The sequence below is a fragment of the Phaseolus vulgaris genome, chromosome 2 (genome assembly GCF_051622355.1).
Source record: "Phaseolus vulgaris cultivar YP4 chromosome 2, ASM5162235v1, whole genome shotgun sequence".
Taxonomy (NCBI): domain Eukaryota; kingdom Viridiplantae; phylum Streptophyta; class Magnoliopsida; order Fabales; family Fabaceae; genus Phaseolus; species Phaseolus vulgaris.
The window spans coordinates 8,108,393-8,118,405 of NC_143499.1; the positions used below are offsets into that span (position 1 = coordinate 8,108,393).

A 10,013-nucleotide genomic window follows, 5' to 3' on the forward strand; every position below is an offset into this window, starting at 1 on the left:
CCATATACTTTGATTTCATTTTAATCATATTGATATATATATCTATCGTCTTCTAGAAGACTAATTAATTATGCCCCTACCAAAATACTAACATTTAATCCACACCTCTGGGATTAAAAAAACTATTGTATTTACAATAATTTATCATGAATAAAATTAAAATAATTTTTAAATTAATATTTAAATTATAATAATAAAATGTATTAAATAAAATTGAATTTAATACAGTAATATTATTTGATTAAGTAATACAAACCTCATTACATCCATAGTGCCATGATATTGAAATGACATCAAAATAAAATTCATAGGTATTATTAGACAGTGTAAGATTATATTGAAATGCTAATAAAATAAAATAACGTGTACAACTGTTCTTAGATACTCTAAAATCTAGGCCTTCAAAAGAATAATAAACGATATATTTGTAAGATATCAGTTGACTATTCCAAACTTTGATTGCGAAGGTGCAACGACGGCAAATCAAACCTCTAAACTTCGTATATTCAAATACTTCAAACTAAATGTTCTGCAACAACAATTATTAAAAATTTCCAGGAATGTTAGCATCTAAATCAAACACTTTTTAATTTTTTTTTTCCAAAATAACATTTCCATCAATGATATTCCTAAAATGTAAATTCTAAAAATGTAATATCATGAAACAAACGTTCTCTGAGAATAATTTTAACCAAGAGAATATTAGTTCAAATCAAAGGAAGAAACAAACTAGAAAAGAAGCAAGAAACGAGAAAGGTGATTTTAATGAGTTGATAAAATGAGGAAGGAATAGAAAAACAAGAACCGTAATATATTTACTATTTCTCTTTAAAGATTTACACAAGAGTCCAGGTGGTAATGGTATAATCAATGGGTGACTAGTTAGTAAAAAAGAAGAAAAAATAATCTTGATCAACAAACAAATGTAAATTAAATATAAGAATAAATGACCCCATGACCCAAGCTTCTTGAATGCCCTTGAGAAGGAAAACCAATGTCACCCAAACCCAAAAATGACCAAATATAAAAGAAAAAAAAAATCCCTTAGGGACATCTCACATTTCTCCCAGGTCCACCATAGTAAAAGTAATTCCCCCAAACATTATTAATCCCTCCTTGAATGTCATAGCAATTGGGGTGATCGGCAAGAACCCTAAGATTTGACAAGGGTACCAAGTTGTTGTCCCAATCCACAACTTGCATGTTCCGAAAATATGAAGCTTTTCCAAACCCTTCACTTGCAAAATGTCCACTACCCATTTGGGTAGAAGTGTGAGACCCTGATTGCCTTGAATTCACCACTTCTCCTCCAAATTGCACCATGCTTGCATGATCCCTTAGGTGTGTGAACAAGAATGATGGCCAATACCCGACTAAGATTCCGGATCCAAACTCAAGCCACCAATTCCCATGCTTTGGATCCTGCACAAAAAAAATGAAGCATTGCACCAAACCTTCAATGTCACCTTTTCTTGCAACTACTCAAAGATAGACATAATTATGAATAGCAACATGTTAGCCAGGTTGGTAAGTGAAACGGGTCAAAAAGAGGGGAAAAGAAAGGTGGCGAATGTTGGGGGAATAAGCCAGTTTTTAGGGTTTTGTTAGAATAATGGTAAAACGAAGAGGAAAAAAAAAGTGAAAGAGAATCTTGAAAAGAAGGGGAAATACAGTTCATTATTAGAATTCACAGTGCATGCGTGTAATGTCCCAAAGTATTAAAGTGAGTAAAGTGGCATGTTAACTAAGACATGACACTGTACAAAACTTTGTGCACCATCACTTTATTCTTCCTCTTTTTTTAGTTACTATGATCTTCAGTTTCATAAAATTAAAAACAATTATCATGCCATGAAATGCTTTAAATAATCTTCCCTTGCTTCTTCTACTACTCTATATCGCAAAACTCGATGCCATTTGCGACACTTCCCAAATATGGAGACCCCATCATCATTCTCTATTTTTTTAAATCCATTTGTTTTTGGTTCGTTTGGGCTTTTGACTACGAAACTTGAACACTTTTTTTAACCAACAAATATTCAAATCGAACGGTAGGAACAGTGTTCTGTCATCAAATCTTTTATCCTTTATCTGGGACCCTCAACCCATCATGTATGCCACAAAAAAAGATTAACCTAAACTAGGATATAAATAAACCCTAAGTGGCTTAATCCGTTTTATATGACAAAGTTTAGCTTTTTCAGTCAACAACAAAAACCGCGCATAATCACCAAAACAAAAACTAACATAAAGTAACCCAAAAAGAAACAAATCGAGACTTCTACATCAAGTTGTCGCTAAATAATTAGTTTTTATGATGAATTTCGTAATGAAGCACCAAATTACCTTCCAGATCAGCAAGCTGATATCAAATTGTCCACCACCATAGGAAGAAGTTGGAGAGATTGCAGCTCCAATAGCAATTCTATTGTTAGTTTGAACAAAACCAGAGCACAGTAAATTGTAGCATCCAGTTGCTTGATATGCATCACTCTGTAAATAATAATTAGAAATAAGAAAATAAAAAAAATTTGTTTGACTAAAAAATTGTACCATGATGAGAGGTTATTAATTTATGATCTGCGATACTTTTGTGTTGAATGAGTTTTCTTACCGTCCAATAAGTGAAGAATCTGGGGTAGGTGTCCCCATAGAGCTCAGGGCTGACCTGCAGCAAAATGAATTGAAATAAGTTTGGTTATCGAAAGCTGAAAATTAAATTGAGTGATGAAAATGAATGGTAGGTAGTTGAGCATGGTATCTGTGTTTTGAATGCTATTGGTAACGAAAAAGGATAGAGTGGTAGAAATTATTGAAAGAAAATGAGTGTGTTTGTGTAAAGAGAGAATTGATTAATTAAGGTGCAGTAATGGGTGAATTGAAACTTGCCTGCCAACCAGCTTCAATAGTGTTGAGATCATCCCCAAATGAACCAGATATGACCCACATTTGGGACAGGCTGAATTCATCTTGATTTGTCACACGGGGTGCCCACACGTTTATGCTAGCCTTTGCTCCGTAGTACTGTTCTCCACTCACATACCCAACTGCATGCTGTGCAGTGCACCAGCAAACACTATTGTTAGGTTTGCAAATATCTCAGGATCAAACTATTTGTTAGCTCAGTTTGAAGAGTTGCTAGAGGAAATTATATATATATTTTTTTCTATGTCAGAGTTTAATCTTGATGTTGAGTTAAGGTAAAGGTAGCTGCAACATACATACATACATACACAAGGATGAAAAGGCCACTTTCTTTGGAGTAAGTGAAACATTACTAGCTGAGGAACCATGGAATTCTGTGATTGCCATAAATAGGAAATGGTTCAAGTTTCACAATCGAAAGAAAGGAATGAAAATCCAGCTAATCAAAATTTATTGTTGGCGCTTTCATCACTATTCTTAGCTTCATGGTAAAGCATGGTGAAAAAAAAAAATATGCAAAGGTTGAAAAGCAAAACACTTTACTCCCTTGTGTTTGCCTTAATAGTTTCTGCTTGACTTGTTTGTTAATGCCTTCCTTTGGTTTGGTAAAGGAAAAAAAAGAAAGATAAAGAAAAGAAAAGAAAGTTTCAGTGCATACCTCATGACCATTGCTGTTGGTGTCCCTTCTAACACGCCTTCTTATTTTCCTTCCAAATCTGCTCACAGAACTAGCCCTTAACATGTCTTGTTCTGTTGTTCTTCTGATTGGAATTGTACCTTCTGGACATGACTCCCCTAACATGGTCCATAGCTGAAAATTCTCACTCAATATGTCCCTCTTGTTATGACCTTTAGGCCTTTCTGGAGGATCCTGCACATGAATCAACGTCTGCACTTTAATTCAAATTTCTCCCTAACTTCAAATGATAAATTCTGTGTAATTTAAATTTCTCCCTACTTCAAATAATATATTCAAAGAAACCATGTAGTCCCGAAGTTTGAGAGATTATTAGTATTTGACTATCCATTAATTAAAAGAAAAATCTAAGAAATTGTCTGAGACAATTATCAACTACCAGTGGTTTGTGTCCCTTCAACATAGGATGATCAAAAGCTGGTTGCTGATGAGACACCACACAGTCTATTACATCCCCGTCAGGACTCTGCAGGCAGCGGAAAGAACTTGAGCATGTTACGGTTAAAAACAGGGGAGAAAACAAGGGATGTGAAAAGCTAGAAACTTTGTCTGACCTGAATTGTCTTAACAGAGGGCTTGTTGATTTGCTGAAGACGAGTTCTTATGATGTTCATCTTGTGGACCTCTTCTTGCGGCTTAAGAGTCTGGTTGGCAACTGGTGTGTTGCCCATTTCTGAGGAACAAACAGGACAAAGCAAAGAAGCAACAAGAAGGAAATGTACAAGTGTGGAAATGATTGGGGAGCTCAAACACAAGCTAAAATTCATGCTTGAGAGATCTCTCTTCCTTGTTTCTATTGACAAATCCGTGTGAGTTTGTTCACATTGGCCTTGTCTTCTTGTTCTTGCATGACCAAAACAAAAGTGTGTGTTCCCAGGCTTTGATTCTGCCAAGGTAAACACGTCTCCCACCAAATCTATCCAACACATGGTGAGTATTCTAAGAAAGGCTAATTACTCCTTCACCATCTTCAATGTCTTGGAAGCACACAACAACTTCCTTCTATTCTCTCTCTGACTCTCTCTTGGAGTTTAGTGCTCAAGACTTGTGAAACTTGGGTTTTCTTACTGACAACTTGAGCTTCCAGGTGCTACCTGATTAAAAAAAATGCACAGGGTTGGGGTTTCTTCAAGTTTTGACCATGTGGGGTGGAGTACTTATAAATGCCAGAGTAGTGATGAAATCATGCCGAATTTAAAAATTCCAAGAAAGTGTGTGCGCAAGGAGGGTGCATGAATCATGGCTCATTAAAAAAAGTTGCGAGAGTTTTTTACACAGTTTTTTTTTTTTTTCCTTTAGTTACTATTTTGGTCTTTAAGGAACGTAATTATCACGGTGTCCATTAGTTTGGTTGTTCAATTGAATCAATACCAATAGGTTCATTAAAATGGTGGTTTAATGTCATTTTGAACATTAAATTAGTTCTTTAATATAATACCCGTGTTTATGATGAAAGGGCCAAACCATTGACTTTTTTAACATTGGAAAATTAAAATTAAGAGTTTAATGATACTTTTTTTGTTCAAAGTGAAAAAGTAAAGATTTTTGTTTTCAAGTAATAGGAATGCATTGGAAAGAAACTGCAAAACGAGGTTTTTTGAAATATAAGAAATGGGTTATGAGGAGCAGAATTTAATGATGTCATTTTGTGGTGGTCAATCATGAGGGTAGTTTATCTTTTACTGAAGAACAAATGGTGGTAGGGCGTTTCTATTTTGAAGTAAAAATATTGGAGAAGTAAGGTTGTATGAGAAAAGGTTAAAAAATTAGACAGAGAAAATGTACTTGAAGGTATCCAAATTGGTCATAAGACAGTTTGGTGGGAGGGAAAGAGAGGAAGAGATATCAAAGTCAGAGAGATATAAGAGGAGATGTTTCCGGTCTCCAATACAAGAACTGAAACTTTAGCTTTTGTGGTGTTAGTTTTTTGGGGCAAAATGGGACTGATGATTTCTGTTATTCTTTACTTTGTGTCTCAGGACTCAGAAATTACGATTGATTTCGGTTCTCTATTTGCTTTAAGCCACTTGCTTTCCCACTTCCCAAGATCTTCTATTATGACTCAGCTCGCTACTACATTTTTATTCCCTTTCATATACCCAAATTTCTATTCTCTTCAATTCACCCTATTTTGATAAGTTGCAACTTTGAAAACAATCTTCTATCTACTTACACCAAACTAGATAGATAGAGCGATTAATTATCTGCTAGATTATTTAGTATTTTTTACGTATCTTTATTTGAAATCATAGTATTTGAAAGTCGTATCATACTTTGATTCAACCCAGTTGAAGGAAATCAATCAATTTAAAAGAATACAACTTTTCAGCTGTTCATATATCTCTGATAATAATAATTCTTTATAAGTATTTTGAACATACGATGTTTGACTAATTTTCATATATTTTAATTAATTCAATTTTCTAATTTCAGTCAATGACACTGAAATTTATATAGTTTTAAAAGACTACAAAGATAATTTTTGTAATATTATTTTACAGATTTACAATCTTATTTTTAATAATTTATATATAGTTACATTTTAAATTTTTAAGCGTATACTGAATTAAATAAGTGAAGAGTAATTAGAACCCAAGTAGCTAAAAAATATAATTAAAGTTAACTTTCATAGATAATTCTATACTTATTCGAGTCTTATAACTAGTATTAAGATGGTATGATTCACATTTTGAAGTATCTAGTTAAAACTTTAATTTACGTGTTTTTATGTTCCATTTACAAGGCTTTTAAGGTAGTGAGATAGATTATTAAGCGTATGTTTATTTTACTCAAATTTTATTTTTCCGTATGTATTGAATGAAAGGTTTTTTAAGAGATGTCTTTGAAGAAGTTACCTATGACTTTGCATGAGTGAGAGTTGAATTGGTACTAGGAAGGTCCCCAACCTAATTGGCACGCGCAGACATGGCTTTGTGCACTACATGTTTAAGAACAAACTCATGAGAGGCATGCGTGTCATGGTTTGTCCATGGTTTTGGGGGCTCAATCTTTTGTTTGTCGTTAATTAGGTGAACCCCATCCAGAAAATAAAGCCACCACTAATAATGTTTACCAACGTAACTACCTTAATCAAGGACACTTAATCACCAAATTCTTCTTATCTTAAAGGGATGTTAGCTTCTTCCACTTTTATAGATTATAATCATTTTGTCTTTTCAGTTGTGTTATTACTATGGTGCACCCCTAGTAATCGAGTGGCTGGTCAAAATGCTAACCATCACTTTTAACTATCCTTGGTGAGAAGGAAAACATTAAGGAGAATGAAAATTTAATCATGAAAAAGCTATATTTTGCAGTTAATTCTATGAAATTTTTATGGGCAGATTGAATTACACGTTTCTGTAGGGTTAGTTTCCGTCATTCATAGATAATGGCTTACTTTCATTGAAAAAAATTGTACCACTGACGCTCTTCAAAAAATTCTGAATATGCTATTTCCATCACTGATATTTTCATAAGAAAAACTATTTTTTTTAATATTATTAATATTTTCGCATCTGAGATCTTTGTTTCCAAGCTCTGGTGTTAGAACTCATGACAATTATAATTAAAAGTATCCATCTGAATGTTAATATTTCTTGATTTTCTTATTGAGAAGATTGTTTCTCAATCTTATAGAACAACAAATGTGCACTTATGTTAATGATAATGATAATAGCAGACACATTATATTGAGTCCAAGGCAACACAATAACCAAAAAAAGAGGCAAGCATAACACAAATTAATGACCAAGCACTTGAGTGGAATTAAACAAATAGTTTCATTGGAGTAAAACATAGCTTAAGTTACTTACGGAACACATGTCCTCAATCAAAATGATTATTACCAACACTACATAATTGATTTGAGCTAAGACAGAGTATGCTACCCTTCCTAGGGGATGTAGTCCATAAACCTTTGTTAGACATTAGGGACTATGATCCAAGGCTTCATTGGCACCAACACTGTTGTTGTCTTTCTTTCAGAGTGTTTCTCTAGTATCTCCTTTTTGGGCTCTGGCAATGATACCTGCCTACCATTTTGCTAGCAACCTCTTTATTTGTAGCTCTGAATTTTTAAATCCTTTTCTTTTCTTACCTCTCAGAAAAGACCTGGCTCATAGTCACTAACACCAGCAACATAAAAAATTGGAAGCATATGGAGAATCTGGTCCCCTGTGAGTCACTCTCACTACAGCCAATTGGTCGGCATAATAAATTACATAATCTCAGTGAAACTAAAACTCATGTCTCTTACATCCAGAAACATTCAGCTAAGCACTTTACACAAGTTAGTTGAAGGTCAAGAATGAAGATATGTTTGGATAGTAACTATAAAACACAAAAGGCCAAATAAGCTTTCTTCTTCTGTTGTTTCAGTGAAAAATGAAAAGACCCCTCTAACTAACTCATGGACAATTCAAAACAAGGGATTAATTAATTTAATTATAGTCACCAGTTTAATGGATATTATGGACCATTGTACAGCCAAGTTTAGAATTGTACAGCCTTAAAAAGTTTCTGTTTATCTTTTGAGTTTTTCACTCACTATAAATTAAAATTTGCATGTATTAAGACAGTGGAGCCTTCTTTCTCAATTGATGGGAAGGGATGGAGACAGATGTTTTATTTGAGAAAACCGGGGCTTCCACTTGTTTTGATTGCTAATCCATGTTAGGTTTGAGTGCATGAAACATCAATTTGTCACCAAACTTTGAGAAATGGTGTATATATATTGAAAAGGGCAGATACTGAAAAGTTGGCATGTGTCTATATTTCTGAGGAAACAAATTAAGACAAAACATGCCTTAGACAGAAAAATGTAGTTCACAATGTCATGACTCATGAGCAAACAAAAACCAGTAGTGTGGAGTTATTATTAATGTAATGGAAGGCATTCTAGGTAAGAAATTGGTCAATAGTAGATAAGTAAGGAAAGCATGGGTAAATGGTGGATGAGTGTGCAGTGTGAGTGAGAATCCATCATACACAGTTATGGTCTAATTAATTTAATCAAGGTAGTTCAAAATTCTAAATTTGCAGTTGAGGTTACAATATAACACAAGAAAATACTAGTTGAAAGAGTAGAGAAAGAGGGAATATAAAAATATCAATTCCACTTGCAGCATTCACACGGTTTTCCCAAGGTAGACTTAAATATTTAATAGAAATGAATACATATATGTAACGAGGGATGCTAAATATGAATCTATATCAATGGTTGATCACACATTTTGTCAGAGAAGAACGTGTGTGGCTTTGTTTATTATATGTGATGGAATTCCATCATTTCACATCTTGATCAAAGAATGCAGAGTATGGTCATAAACAAAAATTGACTGAGGAAAATATGTACTCAGAATTCCAGGGCAGCAAACAAGAATCTTTGTTCTATTTTTCATATTTTATAAAATTCAAAACAACCTCATTTCTTTAGAAAAAGTTTTACAAAGATGAATTCTTTTTAACCATTTTTGGCTCAATATCCCATGCAGACATTGACATCCCATATGGTAACCAAAGGGAAAAAAAATTGTAAACCTCCGAGTGTGTCGTTATCCTCTGTTGATTTGAAAACTCAGTCACACATTACATCTCTTCTTTTCTTTCATTCCATATAAGGCGCCACATAAGTGACCTTTTTAATGCATTATGCAGTCAGCATTGTAGTGCTCATTAAGGTACTGAGCAACTGTACACTGTAGGTGGTGGACAAGTCAGTGAATCACTCACTTCCTTAACGCTTATATTCTTCTGAAATTCTTTGTGCAGTATTCTAATTGGGTCTAGGCATATAATGATGATGTCTCATAGTTGAAGCTATGAGATTAGGATGAAGCATATGGAAAAAGAGAAAAAGAGAGGCAAAAAGAGCCACTTTGTGTGGTATTTATGTGGCATTTCAGAGTGGCCAAAGCTCCTCTTTATTGACATTATTATATGCAGCTGGAGCGTTCCATGAATTTCTCAAACATATTAATTAGAGTGAGTGTTGTCTAATTATTGGTGAAACATTCTTAATATTAATATTGATATGTGAAGTTAATAAAGAAATTCTATTTACTTTTTACAAAGACAAAGATAATGTGTATTGTGAAATAGAGATTAATATTTTGGAATGAAATTAATAGAATAAATACATAAGAAGAGAATACACATTCATTATAAAAACAACATGAAAATCGACCGAGCGAGGAGATAGAACACTTCGACTCAAAACTGTGTTTCTGCTTCAATTAAATGCTGTTAGAAGCACATTTTTTGTAAGAACAAATTTCAACTACTAAATTAACTTTATATTTATTTATACAATGATTAATTAACTAACTATTAACGTGGCTTGTTTTTAACATGAGTGTTGATTTTTGCCTAAGGTATTGGAGAGGTGATT

The 10,013-nt window shown here is 33.5% G+C and overlaps 1 protein-coding gene across 1 annotated transcript; it reads right to left on the minus strand.

Moving 5' to 3' along the window:
* Positions 1 to 790: 790 nt before the first annotated feature.
* On the minus strand, positions 791 to 4,487 carry LOC137810549 (protein neprosin). Its single transcript, XM_068611886.2, has 7 exons — positions 4,177 to 4,487; positions 4,002 to 4,088; positions 3,584 to 3,796; positions 2,890 to 3,054; positions 2,615 to 2,668; positions 2,347 to 2,493; positions 791 to 1,422 (listed from the first exon to the last, which is right to left on the minus strand). Exons 1-7 carry the CDS (start codon positions 4,387 to 4,389, stop codon positions 1,045 to 1,047), a joined length of 1,257 nt encoding a protein of 418 aa, XP_068467987.2. The 5' UTR covers positions 4,390 to 4,487; the 3' UTR covers positions 791 to 1,044.
* Positions 4,488 to 10,013: the final 5,526 nt, after the last annotated feature.

What these genes read in the sequence shown, in the direction of transcription:
- LOC137810549 (XM_068611886.2), bottom strand. Translation starts at nt 4,389, where the DNA reads ATGAATTTTAGCTTGTGTTTGAGCTCCCCAATCATTTCCACACTTGTA. An exon ending in CCTCTGTTAAGACAATTCAG is followed by an intron (nt 4,089 to 4,176) that starts GTCAGACAAAGT and finishes CGCTGCCTGCAG; the next exon opens with AGTCCTGACGGGGATGTAAT. An exon ending in GATTCTTCACTTATTGGACG is followed by an intron (nt 2,494 to 2,614) that starts GTAAGAAAACTC and finishes TATTATTTACAG; the next exon opens with AGTGATGCATATCAAGCAAC.